Below are 19,118 nucleotides of genomic sequence, written 5' to 3'. Positions count from 1 at the left end.
ATTATAGAGGTCGGCGCCACGGCTCAATAGGCTAATCCTCCGCCTTGCGGCACCGGCACACCGGGTTCTAGACCCGGTCGGGGCGCCAGATTCTGTCCCGGTTGCCCCTCTTCCGGGCCAGCTCTCTGCTGTGGCCAGGGAGTGCAGTGGAGGATGGCCCAAGTGCTTGGGCCCTGCACCCCATGGGAGACCAGGAGAAGCACCTGGCTCCTGCCTTCGGATCAGCGCGGTGCGCCGGCTGCAGCACGCCGGCCACAGCGGCCATTGGAGGGTGAACCAACAGCAAAGGAAGACCTTTCTCTCTGTCTCTCTCTCTCACTGTCCACTCTGCCTGTAAAAAAAAAAAAAAAAAAAAAAAAAAAAAAAAATTAAAGACTGAATTCTGTTTCCCTCAAATGCATGTGCTGAAGTTCTAACACCCAATATCTAAGAATATAACTGTATTAAAAGGTCTTTAAAGAAGTAACTGAGGGGTTGGCACTGTGGTGTAGCAGGTTAAGCCACCGTCTGAAGCACCAGCATCCCATATGCATGCTGGTTCAAGTCCTGGCTGCTTCATTTCCAATCCAGCTCTCTGCTAATGCACCTGGGAAAGCAGTGGAAGATAGTCCAAGTGCTTGGGCCTCTGCATCCACATGGGAGACTCAGATAAAGCTCCTGGCTCCTAATTTCCACTCGGCTGAATACCAACCATTGCAGCCATGGGGAGTGAACCAGTGGATGGATGATTTTTCTCTCTCTGCCTCTGCCTCTCTGTAACTCACCTTTCAAATAAATATGTAAATCTAAGAGAGAGAGAGAGATAACTGAGTTAAAATGAGTGGAGGTTTTTTTTTTTTTTTTTTTAAGGGTAGGCCCTAACCCAATATGGTATTCTTATAAGAAGAAATTTGGGGGCTGGCACTATGGTGTAGCTGGTAAAGCCACTGCCTGCAGTGCTGGCATCCCATAAGGGCACCAGTTCGATCCCAATTGCTCTACTTCAAATCCAGCTCCCTGCTAGCACACCTGGGAAAGCAACGGAAGATGGTCCAAGTCCTTAGGCCCCTGTACCCACATGGGAGACCCAGAAGAAGCTTCCGGCTCCAGGCTTCAGATTGGCCAAGCTCCAGCCATTGCAGCCACTTGGGGAGTGAATCAGCAGATGGAAGATTTCTCTGTCTCTCCCTCTCTGTGTAAATCTAAATCTCAAATAAATAAATCTTTAAAAAGTTTTTTTTTTCGGCTAAGAAAACAGTGGGTAATCTTATTGAGGCTCCCTTGTATATGATGAGTTGCTTCTCTCTTGAGCTTTCTAGACTGTCTTTTTTTTTTTTTAAATATTTGATTTATTTGAAAGATTTAAAGAGAGAGGGAGACTCTCTCTCTCTCTCTCTCTTAATCTCTCTCTGGATCTCTTTCTTACACTCTCCTTCTCCTTTTCCTTCTTCACCCCCTCCCTCCAGTCTGTCGGGTTTCCCCCAGTAAACTCTTTCTCTTAAGAGAGAGAGAGAGAGAGAGAGAAACAGAGAGAGAAAGAGGTCTTCCATCCACTGGTTCACTCCACAAATGGCTGCTACAGCCAGAGCTGGGCCGATCCAAAGCCAAAAAACAGGATCCAGGAGCTTCTTTTGGGTCTCCCATGTGGATGCAGAGGCCCAAGGACTTGGGACATCTTCTACTGCTTTCCCAGGCCACAGCAGAGAGAGCTGGATCAGAAGTGGAGCAGCCAGGACTCGAACCAGCGCCCATATGGGATGCTGGCACTGCAGGTGACGGCTTTACCGGCTACGCCACAGCGCCACCCTTATGGCTGTCTTAATTTGTGATCCCCTACCCATAGCTAAATGAAAGTCAGTCAGTCACTCACTCTTGAAAAGGAACATACATAATAAAATTTTTTTAAAAAAGTTGCAAAAATAGAATACAGTCTGTGCTTCTAGAAATAATCTAAAAGGGAAAATGGGATTATCCTCTCCCCCAAAAAATAGACACATAGAAATGAATCAGAAATAATTACAAAGTAATATAAGATATACCTCATTTAGCTTGAAAGGCAGGAAATGCTCTTTTCCCAAGTATAGATACTCATTCACTCAACATTAAAGTACATTTGAGTTACCTATTGCTGTGCGACAAAGTACTCTGAAACAGCGGTTTAAAAAACATAATCGTTTATTTATTTCCTTGTAGATTTGCAACTTGAGCAGATCTGACAGACTGTCTGTTCCATATGGAGTAGAGAATCCACTTCCAAAGTGGCCTTTTTCACACGGCTGGCAAGTTGGTGTACACTCTGTTAGTCCAGACCTCAGTGCTCCTCCACGTAGTTAGGCTGGGCTCCCCACAACATGTAAGTCTGAGAAGCTAACCTTCTAGAGAGCAGCTCACTTCCCCCTAAAAGTACAGCAGAAGCTACCGGGCCTTCTTAAGGACCAGGCCCATGTGGGGAATCCCACAGGAGTCCCAAAAATAGAGTCACAGATCACCACTTACCAGACAAGCAGAAAGAGGTGAACTGTGGAAACTCCACAGAGAAGCCTAGAGTCAAAAACTACCACTATCCACAAAGTGCAAGTAAAGACAAATGGAGTCACTCATGTCAAGCCAGAGACTGATGACATCACTTATGTCAAGCTCAGTGCTTGCCAAGAAAGATGCTCCTCATCAGACTGAACAGACATCCCTGGGCAGTCTGGTAACGTGTGTGCTACGAACGATAACCTTGAGTTACCTTCCTACTCGCAGGATGATTGGACGCAACCTGAGAATGAGCTGGAAACACCCAATCCTAAACAACGGATTGGTGGCACCCCGGGAAACTCCAAGAGGGAGCACAACTGATTGGGGGCACCCGAACTGAACAAGCAGGAGAGCTGCCAGGAAAATTAGGATAAAAGGAGAGCCTTTGGCACTGCTCTCCATCCTCTCAAGGATCATGGCCCCGTGTGTGAACCTCTGGATCTCCACACATCTGGAGCTGAAGAGGCAGCCCGTTACTCTGTGAGGAGCAGGTAACAGCACAAGCCGATAACGGATCAAGGGCCCGGTGTGTGTGAACCTCTGGATCTCCACACATTTGGAGCCGAAGAGCCAGCTCGCCAGCCCCCTTGCTAAGAGACACAAGGCGACTAAGGGATCAATCTCCAGTGGAGCCGTCACCTCGCCACTTCGCTTGGACATTGTGTCAGCCTGCTGCCAGACCTCACCGCAGAGCCGAACCAGGCCTCTCAGCAGGGGACATCTCCAACTCCTTGCCTTGCCATCCACTGGGAACTCTGAGCCCACTGCCCAGAATGACAGCCTTCCCACAACTTCCTGCCTGTAAGTGACTGATCCGAGATCCGTCTCTGCCGAGACGTTGAGCTCTGCACTTTGAACACTGACTCTTTTTCATGCCATGATGTGAGCCTTGAAAACGCAACTCTTATAAATCACATTAGCCATGTGTAATGTAATATGAATATGCTTTGACCCTATGACTAAAAATAACGATACCTTGCTGTACATATACTATTATAATTGAATAGCCCTCAAAGTTATTTTAACACCATATACTGTGATCTGTGGATTAATGAATAAGCTCAAGTAGTATTACTGATATTGATATTAATGGTATTGATCCCAATAGTTCTTTAGTCATTAAGGAAATAGTGTTATTCTGATAGTTAAGTGTTATTATAGTAAGTTAAGTAGCAGTTAAGCTATAGATTAGACTGTTAAGTATATTGATAAGTATGGATCGATAAGTATATTGATACTGATAAGTGTATTGACCTCAATGAGCATGCTGATTAGTAGTGTGATAAAAATCCCTGGTGTGTAAGCAATAAAAATCTCTCATTGTGAAGGCAGTCTTGTGTCCTTGTATTCCTTTCTTCCCCGTGCTCTGACACTTCGCTCTTAAGCCCTGTCAAGCTGTGTGACAGCAGGCACTTGCGACAGCCCAGAACCGGCACAGCATCATTTCCAACACATCCTATTGGCTAAGACAAGTCACAGGGACAGCCTATAATAAAGAAGAGGGAACCACAAAGAGTGCAAATACTGGGAGGGATGGTTCCTTTGGGGTCACAAAACAGCCCACCATTGGCTAGTTCCACTATCACCAAGTGTTCTATAGCTGTATATTTCATCCAGCTGCAGATCTTTTTTAAATAATCTCTAAAAAGTTTGTTTACAGTAACATTTTTTTTTTAATTTTTTTGACAGGTAGAGTTATAGACAATGAGAGAGAGAGACAGAGAGAAAGGTCTTCCTTCCGTTGGTTCACTCCCCAAATGGCTGCTACAGCCAGCGCTGTGCTGATCTGAAACCAGAAGCCAGGTGCTTCTTCCTGGTCTCCCATGCGGGTACAGGGCCCAAGCACTTGGGCCGTCCTCCATACAGTAACATTCAATACATATGAGCCTTGAGTCATACCACTAATTATCACCAAATCTGTATTAAATTTCTTTGCCTCCTAGTTTTCAGTATTTGTCAGGTACATTCATAACCTAAAACTAGCAGGCTACTAGATCTTTCTCAGACTATACTTTGTTGTTCAGACAGCACTCTGTACTTAGGACTTTGTAAGGGTTTAGTGTAATCAACTCTCACCATCCTGAGTAGTAGTTTTTTTTTTTTTTTTTCCCTTGGAAGAAGGAGATTTCACCTTATGTATCTTTAAGAATGCTTTCAGTGGGGCTAGCATTGTGATACAGTGGGATAAGCCGCCACCTGTGATGCCACCATCCCATATGAGTGCTGACTGGTTCAAGTCCTGGCTGCTCCACTTCTGATCCAGCTCCATACTAATGTGCCTGAGAAAGCAGTGGAAGATGGCACAAGTACTGAGACTGGTACAGCCTAATGGGGAGACCAGGGTAGAATCACAGGCTCCTGGCTTCAGCCTGGCCCAGCCCTGGCCATTCCAGCCATTTAGAGAGTGAACCACAGGATGGAAGATATATCTCTCCCTCTCTCCTTCTGTATCTATAACTCTACCTTTCAAATAATTTTAAAAGGAGGATAGGACCGTGTGCTGGTTAGGCCACCACCTGCCATCAGCAGAGTTGAATCCCAGCTGTCCCACTTCTCATCCAGCTTCCTACTGGTACACCTGGGAAGGTAGCAGAAGATGGCCCAAGTACTTGGACCCTTGCCACTCACATGGGAGAACTGGAAGGAGTTCCAGGCTCCTGGCTTCGGCCTGATCCAGTCACGGCCCCAGTTGTTGCATCCATTTGGGGAGTGGACCAGTAGATGGAAGAGTTTTCTGCCTCTCCATCTCTGTACCTCTGCCTTAATCTTTGGAAAGAAGAATGCTTTCAGCCTCATGAAACAATGCTTAAGCAACAGACTTACAGCCTAAAGAATAAAGAACTTCTAAGGCTGGCGCCGTGGCTCAATAGGCTAATCCTCCGCCTTTCGGCCCTGGCACACAGGGTTCTAGTCCCGGTCGGGGTGCTGGATTCTGTCCCGGTTGCCCTTCTTCCAGGCCAGCTCTCTGCTGTGGCCCGGGAGTGCAGTGGAGGATGACCCAAGTGCTTGGGCCCTGCACCCCATGGGAGACCAGGAAAAGCACCTGGCTCCTGGCTTCGGATCAGTGCGATGTGCCTGCCACAGCGTGCCAGCTGCAGCGGCCATTGGAGGGTAAACCAACAGCAAAAAGGAAGACCTTTCTCTCTGTCTCTCTCACTGTCCACTCTGCCTGTCAAAAATTAAAAAAAAAAATAATAAAGACCTTCTAAACTATCTTACACAACCAACTCTAGAAACAGTGGCTCCAGAACCACAAATCAATGACATCATCAAGTATTTAGGTATTTTTCTATCTTTCAGCCTTCAAGAAATTAGCTTTTCATCTTGAGACCTGCCCCTCAACATCACAGTCCCACACAACCGCACTTAATTAAGGGGAAAGGGAGCCATGGAGTTTCCTCCTGGTGGTTTATGCTTTTATCTGGGAGGAAAACATCCCCTAGAAGCTGCCTTTCCTCCATCTCTATCAGACTCCACACTACTCTCTAATTTCATTGTATATGCAACTACAACACTATCTAGCAAAAAGAATCAAATACCAGACTAGGTTAACCCTCTGCCTGCGGCGCCGGATTCTGTCCCAGTTGCTCCTCTTCCAGTCCAGCTCTCTACTGTGCCCGGGAAAGCAGTGGAGGATGGCCCAAGTGCTTGGACCCTGCACCTGCATGGGAGACCAGGAGAAGCACCTGGCTCCTGCCTTCGGATCAGCACAGCACCAGCCGTGGCGGCCATTTGGGGAGTGAACCAACAGAAGGAAGACCTTTCTCTCTGTCTCTCTCTCTCTCACTGTCTAACCCTGCCTGTTAAATTAAAAACAAAAATCAAATACCATGGAATGGGAACAACCCACATCAAACACGGCCAAGACTGGAGGCTATTTTCAAACCAACAAATCAAAAAGAACAATCGCGACTCTGGAGGACAGAGGCATAGACCCGGGTTTACGCTGTCACTAACAAGGGCCGCGAACATTATCAGACGCGGTGAGGTGCGTTCAGGGTGCGTTCATGGCTGTAGACACATTTCCTTTCAAAATCGGAAAAGCACGAGTCCGTTCGCGTCGCCCTTGGATTCGTCTTACCCGCTTCAAATTCAGCCGGCAAGCTCCGGGCTCCTTTACCACGTGACCTCCGGCCACGCTTTGGCTTCCTCCCTTTTCCAGAGGGGCCTCCTCCCGCCGGGCTGCGGTCCTGAGTGCGCACGCGCGGACGCCAAGCCTCTTCCGGGCAAAATGGCGATGGGGTTAATGTGCGGACGCCGGGAGCTTCTGCGTCTGCTACGACCCCAGCGCCAGGTAAGCGTGGCCCCGGGGCCGAGCGCCCGCGTACTGCCTTGTCCCCGTGACTGCAGCTGGGGGCACTAGCAGACGCTGACCCGCTCACTAGGACCTGTGTGTCATGACCTCGGGGCGCGTGAGGACGCGGGAGGGTTACGTCCCGGCTACCCGGGCTCAGCGGCGCCGTGGCGTTGTTCGTCTCGCGGGACTGGCTGCGCTCCTGCCCCTCAGAGTCCCTCAGCCTCGTCCTCTGAGCGCGGCGTGGCTTCGGGGTAACCGCGATGCCGGAGAGCCCCGGGCTGGCCCCCGTTGCACGCCCTCGGGCCGATGGTCTGCGCGTGGAGTGCAGCAGTGGCCTCACCTGTGGGAGCCGGGCGACCCGCTTCATGGGACGCGGAGCTCTGGGGCTTCGCTCGCGGTAAAGGGGCTCCATCATCCTTCTCCCCGCTCAGTTCCACAGCGTCGCAGGGCCCTCGCAATGGCCCCGGAAACTGCTGACCCCCGGGCTCCTGTTCCCAGCCGGCCGGGGCTTGGGGCGCCCGCGCTACGTGCTCATCGCGGCCGCCGGCCCCCGCTGGCTCAGTGTCTCTGCCGTCTCGTTTGCAGAAGCCCAGGTAAGAGACCTTTTCATTCCTGGGGGCCGGGAATGGTGCTTCTTGGTTGTTCTATTTTTATTTTGTTTGGGAGGAGGGGGAGTAATGTAGCAGAGTTGTCCACACTTCCCACAGTGCCCCAACATGTTAGCGTCTGTGCTCGGGGGTAGGTTTTCAGTTCACTAGGGGGATGATTGGAAAGTACAGGAGGAGCCGGCGCCGCGGCTCACTAGGCTAATCCTCCGCCTTGCGGCGCCGGCACACCGGGTTCTAGTCCCGGTTGGGGCGCCGGATTCTGTCCCGGTTGCCCCTCTTCCAGGCCAGCTCTCTGCTGTGGCCAGGGAGTGCAGTGGAGGATGGCCCAGGTGCTTGGGCCCTGCACCCCATGGGAGACCAGGAAAAGCACCTGGCTCCTGGCTCCTGCCATCGGATCAGCGCGGTGCGCCGGCCGCGGCGGCCATTGGAGGGTGAACCAACGGCAAAGGAAGACCTTTCTCTCTGTCTCTCTCTCTCACTGTCCACTCTGCCTGTCAAAAAAAAAAAAAAAAAAAAAATAGGGGAAAGTACAGGAGGAGAGATTTATGTGAAAGGCGTTGTCCGACACAGAGGTGGACAAACCACTGATGAGGGAAGATTTGATTCAGAGTGTGTGTGGTAGAAAAATTACACCGTGGGTACCAAATGCATGATTTTGGGGTGCTGTCTCAGAAGAGGAGATTAGCTAGCTGTTTAGGTCTTAAAAATTGAGTTGTTTTGGCCGGCGCCGTGGCTCAATAGGCTAATCCTCCACCTTGCGGCGCCGGCACACCGGGTTCTAGTCCCGGTTGGGGCGCCGGATTCTGTCCCGGTTGCCCCTCTTCCAGGCCAGCTCTCTGCTGTGGCCAGGGAGTGCAGTGGAGGATGGCCCAGGTGCTTGGGCCCTGCACCCCATGGGAGACCAGGAAAAGCACCTGGCTCCTGGCTCCTGCCAGGATCAGCGCGGTGCGCCGGCTGCAGCGGCGGCCATTGGAGGGTGAACCAACGGCAAAGGAAGACCTTTCTCTCTCTGTCTCTCTCTCACTGTCCACTCTGCCTGTCAAAAAAAAAAAAAAAAAAAAAAAAAATTGAGTTGTTTTACTAAAACTATAATCATCATATTCAAAAGGCTAAAGTTTGGGAAGCTGCTATGAGAAGTAATTGTCTTCCTGCCTAGAGGCAAAAATACGTTGTCCTTTTTACACATGAAAGCTGTGGGTATTGCAGGCTGCCCCAGAAAAACAAAAGTAAAGAGCACTGGTTGTCGTAGGACATTTCTACGTCTTCCCCGTTAGTGTCACACCTGACTTCTTTTTGTACAGGTTCCGCCTGCTCCTGTTGTCCCTGCACCTCCTTCAGCCTCAGTGGTACCTGAGGTGCCCTCCGAGACGGCGGATGTAATCCAGGCTGCTGCAGAACAGAGCTTCACTGAGCTGGGCCTGGGCTCGTACACCCCAGTGGGACTGATTCAGAATTTACTGGAATTTATGCACGTTGATCTGGAGCTACCGTGGTGGGGGGCCATTGCTGCATGTAAGGGAACTTGGGAATAGAACCTTAAAGGTGGTATTTCAAGGGGTGAGCATCCGGTCTAGCAGTTAGGATATCTGTGTCCCGTATCATAGAGGCTGGGTTTAATACACAGCTGCCTGACTCCAGCTTCTTGCTGGTGTAGCCTCTGGAGGCAGCAATGATGGCTCAAGTGGTTGAATTCTTGCTACTCATGGGAAATCCAGATTGAGTTCCTGGCTCCCAGCTCCAGCCCCTGGCCCTACCCAGACCTGCTGGGGGCATTTGGAGAATGAACTGGGAGATAAGATCTGTCTCTCTCAGATTCTGTCAGTGGGCAGCAGAAATAGTTGGAAAAATTCAGGAGTCAGAAAAGCGGATGATTCAAATGAGAGTCAGAGGCTCGCGGTACCCAGCTGCACTCTGTTTCCTGAAGAACATAGAACCACTGGATCGAGCCGGCACCGCGGCTCACTAGGCTAATCCTCCGCCTAGCGGCGCTGGCACACCGGGTTCTAGTCCCGGTCGGGGCGCCGGATTCTGTCCCAGTTGCCCCTCTTCCAGGCCAGCTCTCTGCTGTGGCCAGGGAGTGCAGTGGAGGATGGCCCAGGTGCTTGGGCCCTGCACCCCATGGGAGACCAGGAGAAGCACCTGGCTCCTGGCTCCTGCCATTGGATCAGCGTGGTGCGCTGGCCGCAGCACGCCGGCCACAGCGGCCATTGGAGGGTGAACAAACGGCAAAAAGGAAGACCTTTCTCTCTGTCTCTCTCTCTCACTGTCCACTCTGCCTGTCAAAAAAAAAAAAAAAAAAAAAAGAACCACTGGATCATCTGGCACTCAAGAAGTAGAGATGATTGAATGGGAGAGTGGGGTTGGTATAGAGGGACCTTTTTCACAGTGATGACACTACCCTTGTTGGGGAGAGTAGAAGGTTAGATCAGGCGCCTGAAACCCGGAGTTGGGAAAGCACTCGGATTGTTCTTACAAAGACTAGAACTATGCTTTGAATTGTTTCTTCCACACCTTGCTACGTCCTTATCTATTCTGTCCTGTGTCTTCAGCATTTAACTCCTTACTGCCGTACTTAAAGCGTAAACATGTTCAAGCATACCCATGTGGTCCTCCTTCCTTTCATAGCTGTTATTTAAAAACAGGATTCTGCCTCTGGTGGTCCTGCTTCTTTCCATTTACTCTTTGACCGTCAGCAGTCTGGCTTTTAGTAATATCACCTGAGTACTGATTGTCATAGGACATTATATTTAGTAATAAAACTGCCAGTGATGACATTGCTAAATCAGGTTTTCCTGGCACATTTGGTCTTTCTGCATTAGACATTTTAGAAGTTGAAGCCTACCCCTTGGCTTCTCTAACAGTGTTTCCTGATTTCCTTCCTCTAGTCCTGATCGTACCTTCCCATTGCCATTACCCGCTACTCTGCACACCCCTTCACTGCTGCTATCCTGAGTTCCCGTCTTGGCTCGCTCTCCACTCCACATCACCATAATGTTGATAGAACCTAAACGTGAATCTTCCCCCGGTCTCTTCTCAGCCTAGGCCTACTTGTATGTCTACAGAGACCATGAACTAAATACTTGTCAGAATGATTGGGAAACGTGAAGTGTACGAAAATAAATAGGAAGAAACTAAAACAGTCACCAGGTCACTTCCTATGCACAGTTTCCATAATAGCTTCCCAGTTTACTCCTGGCAGCCCAAGAGCTCCATAAAGTGCCCTCTGAGCAAGGGGAAGGCCAGAGCATCTCCCTTCGTTCAGGCCAACCTGATTTATTTGTTTTGTGTATTTGGGCCATGCCTATGGGTAAAAAAAGAAAATTCCATTGATAATAGAAAGCTTTAGAAGGCACTGAGCTTCGGTCAGCTTTGTGTTCAGGGAACAGGAGTCCTGGTCATCTGCTTAGAGGAGGTGACTGAGTCTCGTGTGTCAGAGCAGAGGACTGAGCAGTGCCCCGCCCTTACTTCTGGGCGTCATGGCACAGAGCATGGAGAAGGCTGAAGTCAGATGGGGGGGGGACCTACAAAGCCTTCAGCCACAGAACTGCTTCACTTTCACTCCAATCCTAGTTTGTGTTTTCCAGGTACAGTGCTTGCCCGCTGCCTGATTTTTCCTCTCATCGTGAAAGGCCAGCGGGAGGCAGCCAAGATCCACAACCATGTGCCTGAGATCCAGAAGTTTTCTGCTCGAATCCGAGAGGCCAGGTTGACAGGAGACCACGCTGAGTGTAAGTCAGCTGCGGGGTGCTGTGGGGGAGGATCGCATTTGCACTTCTGACAGTCGGCTGGGGGAAGTCAGGAGTTGCGACTGTTGGGCCAGTTCTAAAGACTGATCTGCTTCTTGGGCCCCGTGCTTCCAGGGGTGGCCAGGGTCCGTTCAGACTTTCATGGGCCTGGTGATGAGCACGTACACACACACACACACACACACACACACACACAGACAGACTCACAGACAGCTGTTAGCCAGCCATTGATTTTCTCTCGCCTCAGTGTACAGGGCCTCGTCAGAGATGACACTTTACCAGAAAAAGCATGATATTAAACTCCTCAGACCTCTTATTCTACCTCTGACTCAGGTGAGCCAAGACCTTTCCCTCTACGTTATCCAATTGCCTTCTCTGTGTTTCCCATGCCCCAGGCCCCTACAAAGGCAGGCGGTGGTGACCCAGTGGCTTTCAGTACTGGAGTAACAGAAATGTCTCCTGCTAACGTATGCCACCACTGTTTATCCTGTGAAACAGGCTCCGATCTTCATCTCCTTCTTCATCGCCTTGAGAGAGATGGCCAACCTTCCTGTGCCCAGCCTGCAGACAGGCGGCCTCTGGTGGTTCCAGGATCTCACCGTGTCTGATCCCACCTACATCCTGCCGATGGTGGTCACTGCCACGATGTGGGGTGTGCTGGAGGTAAGCCCTGGCTGGCCAGGCGCCAGGCCCACAGAGTGACCGGGCGTAGGGAAGAAAGCAGTAGTGGAGCATGGTGATCCTTCACTCCCTGGTGGGTGAGAGGCAGTTTCACTAAAATGGCACGTGTCACTCTTTTCTTCTGCTCCCGCAACTGGCCTGGTTTCTTCCCCTTGACAGCTAGGTGCTGAGACGGGCATGCAAAGTTCTGACCTTCAGTGGATGCGAAATGTTCTCCGAGTGATGCCCCTGGCAGTGTTGCCCATAACCATCCACTTTCCCTCCGTAAGTAATGGCTTAGGGGCTACCTCCTGGCAAGCTGACCAGGGACACAACGTCTGAGACCTTCTCTTCATTCTCTCCCAGGCAGTGTTTGTGTACTGGCTCGCCTCCAACCTGTTTTCCCTGGGCCAGGTGGCCTGCCTCCGGATTCCTGCCGTACGCACTGTACTTAAAATCCCCCAGCGTGTTGTGCATGACCCTGACAAATTACCTCCACGAGAGGGCTTCATAAAGAGCTTCAAGAAAGGTGAGGGCCTGCCCTGTACAGAACAGAAGCGGGGGACAGTGGTCTCAAAACGGGGACAAGACTGCCTCTTGTCTTTCTCCAGGCTGGAAGAATGCTGAGATGGCACATCAGCTTCGAGAGCGGGAACGACGCATGCAGAATCACTTGGAGCTGGCGGCCAGGGGTAAATAATCCTCTCAGGCCAAGTCCTTCTCTTGGTTCTTGTTTTCCTGTTACTGAAATTTCTTTTCTTTCCTGCAGGTCCCCTAAGGCAAACCTTTACCCACAACCCTCTGCTACAGCCTGCAAAGAACCACCCTTCCAACACCCCCAGCAGCAGCAGCAGCAGCAGCAGCAGCAGCAGCAGCAAACCAAAGTCAAAACCCTGGAGTGACACGCTTGGCTGAACTGCGCTGCCTCCTCATTCTGGCAGGAACTGTGTATCTTCAAAGACTCATCCTCAAAATGAGGGTTAATGCCATGTCCTTGTCCCAGACCTAGCAGCCGTGGGACATGGAGATGTTCACTTTTACGTCCATTTTTAAAGTGGCTTCCACTACAGACTTTAATGCCTGCATGTAAGAGAGTGCACTGGGGAGCCAAATGCTCTTCCCATCCACAGGGTTAGTAAACCTCTGTACTACATGCTGCTTCCTGACACTTACTTTTCTGTGTGCCACAGAAAAAAAGGATACGTTCAGTCATGACTGCTCTTGCTGACCTGTGCCCTTTTATGCAGTGAGCATAAACCTCTACTCCGTAGATGTGTCTCTGTACCCACATTTGCATCACAGTCATGGAAGTATAAGATTATATTAAAAAGAGATGGTGCTGTGGCGTATTGGGTAAAGCTGCCACCTGCATGGCCAGCGTCCCATATGGGCACTGGTTCGAGACCCAACTGCTCCACTTCTGATCGCGCTCTCTACTATGGCCTGGGAAAGCAGTGGAAGATGGCCCCAGTGCTTGGGCTCCTGCACTCGTGTGCGAGACCCAGAAGAAGCTCCTGGCTTCAGATCAGCCCAGATCCTGCTGCTGCAGCCATTTGGGACGTGAACCAGCAGATGGAAGATTCTCTGCCTCTAACTTTGCCTTTCAAATACATACATAAATCTTTTTTAAAATTATTTTTAAATTTTATTGTATTATTACCAATAATGATTGTTAATACTTCTTTTTGGTATTGCTGCTTTTTATTTGACAGAGTTATAGACAATGAGAGAGGCAGAGAGAAAGGTCTTCCCTCTGTTGGTTCACTCCCCAAATGGCCGCCACAGCCAGCGCTGCGCTGATCCGAAGCCAGGAGCCAGGTGCTTTCTCCTGGTCTCCCATGCGGGTGCAGCAGCACAAGCACCTAGGCCATCCTCCACTGCCCTCCCGGGCCACAGCAGAGAGCTGGACTGGAAGAGGGGCAACTGGGACAGAATCTAGCACCCACATGGGATGCCAGTGCCACAGGCAGAGGATTAACCCAAGTGAGCCACGGTGCCGGCCCCAACAAATTACATTTAAATGTAGTAACCACATTTTCTTAAAGATTTATTTATTTGGAAGGGTGATAAGGATGGAGAGAGAGATCTTCCATCTACTTGTTCACTCCCTAAATGCCTGCAGCAACTGTGTTGAGCCAGGTGTCAGGATGTGAGGGGATGACAGAGACCCAGGCACCTGAACCGTCATCTGCCGCTTCCCAGAATGTACAGTAGAAGAAAGCAGAAAGGGAAGTGTAGGTTGGACTTACTCCCAGGCACCCTAAGCAGCGGCTTAACCTGCTGTGCCACACCTGCCTCAGTGACTACATTTTTTAGACCCCAAAATTTTCCTTTAAGGAGTAGATTTGGGGCCGGCATTGTGACATAGGAGGTAAAGCTGCCACCTACAATGCTGGCATCCCATAGGAGCGCCAGTCCCCAGCTAATGGCATGGGGAAAGCAGTGGAAGATGGCCCAAGTGCTTAGGCCATCCTGGCTCCTGGCTTCAGCCTGGTCCAGCCCTGGTGTTGCAACCATCTCAGGAGTGAACCAGTGGGTGAAAGATCTCTCTTACTGACTTTGAAATAAATCTTTTTAAAAAAGAGATGTGTTCAAATTCTTAATGATAATTTTCAAAAGATTGTGTTTAGTCTTCCCTCTTTTCAGACTAATGGGAGCTTCCCCAAGACACTGTATAAGATGAAGCCACTCGGACTTTAGGAACATAACCGTTTTATTTTTGTCCAGCACACATGACAGTTTCGTGTCTCTGAGGAGACAGGAGGTTTGGAGCAATGTTGGCCCTTTTCAAGAAAAGGAGGAGTGGGTAGGCACACCCAGGATGCTGCTAGACCATGCCCACACCTGACATGCCCCACCACAGTCTGCTTTGTCCTCTCCAAAGCCTGGAGCAAAGGTAGCAGAACAAATAAATTACTTTTCATGTCTCAAGAAGCAAATTCAGGGGCTGAAGCTGCCTTCACTAGGCTTCTGGGTGGATGCCTCCAAAGAAGGGAGTTTTTCAGCTTCCTTGACTCCAGCTGGTAGGAAACGAGAGGCCTCATCTGCCCCATCTCAGGATTCCAGCAGGTTTTAGTTAGACTTGGGATCCTGTTGCTTAGGTATCTCTCCTCCATCTTCCAAATCCATTTCTGCAGCAACTGACATACACAGGACCTGGAGGTACCGGGTGGCGGACGCTACAAAGAAGTTTGAGTCAAAACAAAATTAAACTGAGCTGAGTTCAAGTGGCACTGAATGAGACAGACTGAGGGGAGTGATTCAGTTAGTAATAAGGTTAATAACGGGCTATAGCAAAGGTGACACGAGAGCTCAATCTCCAGAAAAGCAAAAAAAAAAAGCCATAGACTAGCTGAGGTGACTCATGGATCCAAGGCTTACCCACAATCCTTCGGAGGCAAAGAGGTCGTTTTTGCTCGGGCACTCGGATGATGAGGAAGTAAAAGGGCAGGCCTGAGAGGGCGATGGCGATGCCGATGAGGGAATTGATGGTGTCACTGTAAAGCGGAACAGCCACCAGGAAGATGGTGCAGAGGCAGAAGACAATGGGGAAGAAAAGGCTGAGCTACGGGCACAGACAAAACAACTGGGTGTTAGCTCAGGACCCTTGACAGCCACAATAACCCCGCCTCCCGTAAGGATCCCAGCCCACTACCACCTTCAAGCCCTAGGCAAAGGTGTCTGAGTAAACTCGCGAGAACGCCCAGTAGCTGCAGCGCTAGCTGTTCTGAGGGACCAGAGGTGAGTTACCTTGAGAGGACGAGGTCGATCGGGCTCCTTCCAACGCAGGTAGAGCTGACCCAAGATGGAGAGCCCCACAAAGAACCAGTAGCTAAAGCTGTAGTAGTTAATGAGCTGGAAGATGTCCTCCACACACAGGTAGATCAGTGCCATGATGCCCTGCAGGTGCGATCCAAGTCAGCTCTCGGGGCCTTTTCATCTCAAGGCATATCATTTCTTCCTCCCCTCCATCCCTACAGATCCATTCCCTGTCAAGTCCTGAGTCTCTACTGTTCCCACCTGAGTTAGCACCTGTTTCAGGATCTCATTTCCTATTAGTCATTAGCCTTTCAACTGGTTCTTCAAACCTTTATCAAGTTAACCTTCAATAAAGTACAGCCCCTCAAAAAATACTTCACGTAGGTGTGGGTGTTTACCTGCGTGGTTAAGATGACAGTTGCGACACCCACATGCCCTATCAGAGTGCCTGGACTGAATTCCAAGCTGGGGCCCCAGGCTGCAACTTCCTGGCACCAGACCCTGGGAAGCAGCTCAGGTGGTTGGGTCCCTGCCATCCACATAAGAGACCTAGATTGGGTTCTCAGCCCAGTTATTTGCAGAGTAAATCAGCAAACAGGATCTCTTTGTCTCAATTTTTTTTTTTTTAAAGAATATTTTGTGGGGCTGGTGCTGTGGCATAGCAGGTAAAGCTACCACCTGCAGCAACCGCGTCCCATACAGGTGCCAATTCAAGTTCCAGCTGCTCCATTTCTGATCCAGCTCCCTGCTTAATGCACCTGGGAAAGCAGCAGAAGAGGGCCCAAGTCCTTGGGCCCCTGCACCCACATGGGAGACCTGGATGAATGTCCTGGCTTCAGCTTGGCCCAGCTCTGACCTTTGCAGCCATTTGGGGGAGTGAACCAACAGATGGAAGCATGATTTCTTTCTCTCTACCCCCCTTTCTGTAACTCTGCCTTTCAAATAATCTTTAAAAAAAATTTTTTTTGTGACAGGCATGTGATTAAATCACCACTTGGACATGGGCATCCCATGTTGGAGTGCCTGCTTTGTGTCCCAGCTACTCAGCGTCCTGCTGTTGTGCACCCTGGGAAGCAGCAAATGATGGCTGAAGTACTTGGGTCCCTGCCACCCCCATGGGAGACACAGACTGAGTTCTGGGCTCCCAGCTCCGGCCTGTCCCAGCTCTGGCTATTGCAGGTATTTGGGGAAGTGAACCAACAAAAGACATCTGCCTGCCTTTCAAAGAAAATTTAAAAAAATTTTTTTTAAATGGTGAGTTCATTTGAAATGGATTTTGAAAATTAGGATTGCAAATTATAGAGAAGACTTTTAGGTAAGAGAAATAGCATCAGAGAGTCCTACAAAAAAGCAACGTGGAGTTGAGTAGAAAGAAATGAGCTAAAAATGTAGGTTGAAGCCATCTGGAGACGGCCTTCTGCAAGATATTTTTTAATTTTAATTTACAATTTCATTTATTTGAAGAGCAAAAGCAATCATTTCTTCTCTTAAAAACTACATCACTCACTGAATGGCAATCAGTCACTGCAGTGTATTCCTGTACTTGATCTTTTACCTTAGAACACGGTGATCACCATTCCTGAGAACAGATCTCAGGAAACACTGCAGCAGTTAGAAAAACTTCGCTAAGGCACTACACTATCATTCTCCTTTGAGGATCCGGCCCCATGGCTCAGTGGGTAAAGCCACCTGCGGACCAGCATCCCATATGGGCACCAGTTTGAGTACCAGCTGCTCCACTTCCGATCCAGCTCCTGCTAGTGCACCTGAGAAAACAGTAGGAGATGGCCCAAGTGCTTGGGCCCCTGCACTCACATGGAAGACCCAGAAGAAGCACCCGGCTCTTAGCTTCATACCGGCCCAGCTCTAGCCATTGGCGGCCATTTGGGGAGTGAACCAGCAGATGGAAGATCTTCCTCTAACTCTGCCTTTCAAATAAATAAATAAATCTTTAAAAAAAAAAAAAATCCTTTAAGCCTCGTGGAAACTAGAACAGCTGGCATCCACTATTACCAAAGTTTCCCCCCACAATCCGGCTTCCAGTCATCCTTGAGATCACTTACATTGAAGAGCAGAGAAGGCACAGGCGTAAACCGCTTCACATGAATCATGCAGATGGCATCAGGGAGATGGCCTTCCCTTGAGCCCACAAAGAACAGCCTGTTTTAGGAAAAACAAGAGAGACTGAGATAGCTGTGAGACACTGGGTGTAACTTGGTTCACCTGCCATGTGGCCCTCCCTCTCTGCTACCCCTTCAAAAGAGTGCATAAGATGGAATGGAGTTCAGTGTTGAGATTAGTGACAATTGGAGACTGCTGATGGGAACAGCAAGACAAAAGGTGTCATCTGGGGGACACAGGCGGTTAAAATCCAGGTTCTAGAAGTTCTACCATCTCCAGCCATAACTCTTCACAAAATGAACCCCAGCAAAAGATGCCAGTGTTACCTAGAAGCAGCCACAATGGAGGCATTGAGGCCACCAAAGCAGGATAAAGCAACTGCAAGTGGAATTGTCCAGTTGAATACTCCAAAAATCTGGTCTGCAAAAGTCTAAAGGGAAATAAATGGAGAGGTCATTACCAGGAAGTCAACGTGATGATAGAGGTGGAGAGGCATTCCCCAGAAACCCAACCCTTCCACTACAGTGGGGGTCACAGGACCTTCTTGCAAGCCCAGCATCCTACACGTACTCCTCTAAGGCTGTCTACCCCCTTTCCAAGAATTTCAAGAGCTGAGAGATACCCAGAAGCCCAACACACCCTTAACCTTCTCCTGCTAGTGAAAATCCTTTACCACAGCAACAGCATCACTGGCCAAGATGTCCCTCATGTCTAGCACAGTGTAATAGGCCACATTGGTCAAGATGTAGATGATGGCGACAACAGGCATGGAAATACCAATGGACAGGGGCAGGTTCCTACAGCCAAACAGAGTAAAGGATATATTAGTCCCACAGTCACATCCCTGTGCCTCCTTCCATCCTGACTCTCCCTGCGACGCCAATCTTTCCAGGGACAGAGATTCTTGCTGCATTTTCCAGTGCCTCTGCCCTCAGCCTAGGACAGTGGCTGAAGCTCTGAACTCTTTAGAACTAAAGAGCATTAGGGGAAAGGAATATCACAGGAGAAAATGCCACAGAAAGAAAAAGAGAATTAATGTACTATATCACAGCAAACAGCATAGCAGATGGAAGCTGTTTTTACATCCAAAGTTCTCACAGTATCAGGATTCATTCTCTAAGATTATCAACACTGGAAATTTTAGGATTAAAACTATAAGAAATTATGGAGGCAAATTGTGAAATCTAACATCTCCAGAGAATAAGCTAGGCCTTCGGTGGGAAGAGCAACATGTGTTTCTGAACAAGCAACCTGGGAGAGAGAGTGTCCACTCACCCTCTCTGAGAACCTTGGGTGCCAGCCTCACTTGTGGCCAAGATAAGGGCACAAAGACTTCTCACGGTCCCTGTAGTCCAAGAAAGCCATGATCTATATAAACATCCTTGACAGTGTCACCAGAAAAGCAGAGGGGCAAGTACTGGAGTC

The 19,118-nt window shown here is 49.6% G+C and overlaps 2 protein-coding genes across 13 annotated transcripts in view; one reads left to right on the top strand and one right to left on the bottom strand.

Annotated features, from left to right (window-relative positions):
* The first annotated feature begins 6,715 nt into the window (after window positions 1-6,715).
* OXA1L (OXA1L mitochondrial inner membrane insertase) lies at window positions 6,716-12,966 on the top strand. The gene is made up of 10 exons (XM_008269344.5): window positions 6,716-6,796; window positions 7,231-7,392; window positions 8,709-8,919; window positions 10,992-11,135; window positions 11,401-11,486; window positions 11,652-11,816; window positions 11,994-12,098; window positions 12,180-12,342; window positions 12,425-12,505; window positions 12,583-12,966. The coding sequence occupies exons 1-10, from the start codon at window positions 6,734-6,736 to the stop codon at window positions 12,726-12,728; spliced, it is 1,326 nt and encodes a 441-aa protein (XP_008267566.3). The 5' UTR covers window positions 6,716-6,733; the 3' UTR covers window positions 12,729-12,966.
* Window positions 12,967-14,508: 1,542 nt separating this feature from the next.
* SLC7A7 (solute carrier family 7 member 7) overlaps window positions 14,509-19,118 on the bottom strand; it is a 40,654-nt gene continuing 36,044 nt past the window's right edge. For all 12 annotated transcript variants that reach the window (XM_089309938.1, XM_008269346.5, XM_089309942.1 and 9 more), the window contains 6 exons: window positions 18,367-18,490; window positions 18,020-18,123; window positions 17,636-17,732; window positions 15,564-15,713; window positions 15,195-15,378; window positions 14,509-14,992 (listed from right to left, as the gene is read on the bottom strand). In XM_089309938.1, the coding sequence (XP_089166064.1) occupies window positions 14,886-14,992; window positions 15,195-15,378; window positions 15,564-15,713; window positions 17,636-17,732; window positions 18,020-18,123; window positions 18,367-18,490 (766 nt within the window). In that variant the 3' untranslated portion in view covers window positions 14,509-14,885. The remainder of the gene's footprint in view (window positions 14,993-15,194; window positions 15,379-15,563; window positions 15,714-17,635; window positions 17,733-18,019; window positions 18,124-18,366; window positions 18,491-19,118) is intronic.

This window comes from Oryctolagus cuniculus, chromosome 12 (assembly GCF_051225735.1).
Source record: "Oryctolagus cuniculus isolate XC-2025 breed Fujian yellow rabbit chromosome 12, ASM5122573v1, whole genome shotgun sequence".
In the NCBI taxonomy this organism is placed as follows: domain Eukaryota; kingdom Metazoa; phylum Chordata; class Mammalia; order Lagomorpha; family Leporidae; genus Oryctolagus; species Oryctolagus cuniculus.
The sequence above is the reverse complement of the archived record's forward strand: the minus strand, read 5'-3'. Positions and strand labels throughout refer to the sequence as shown.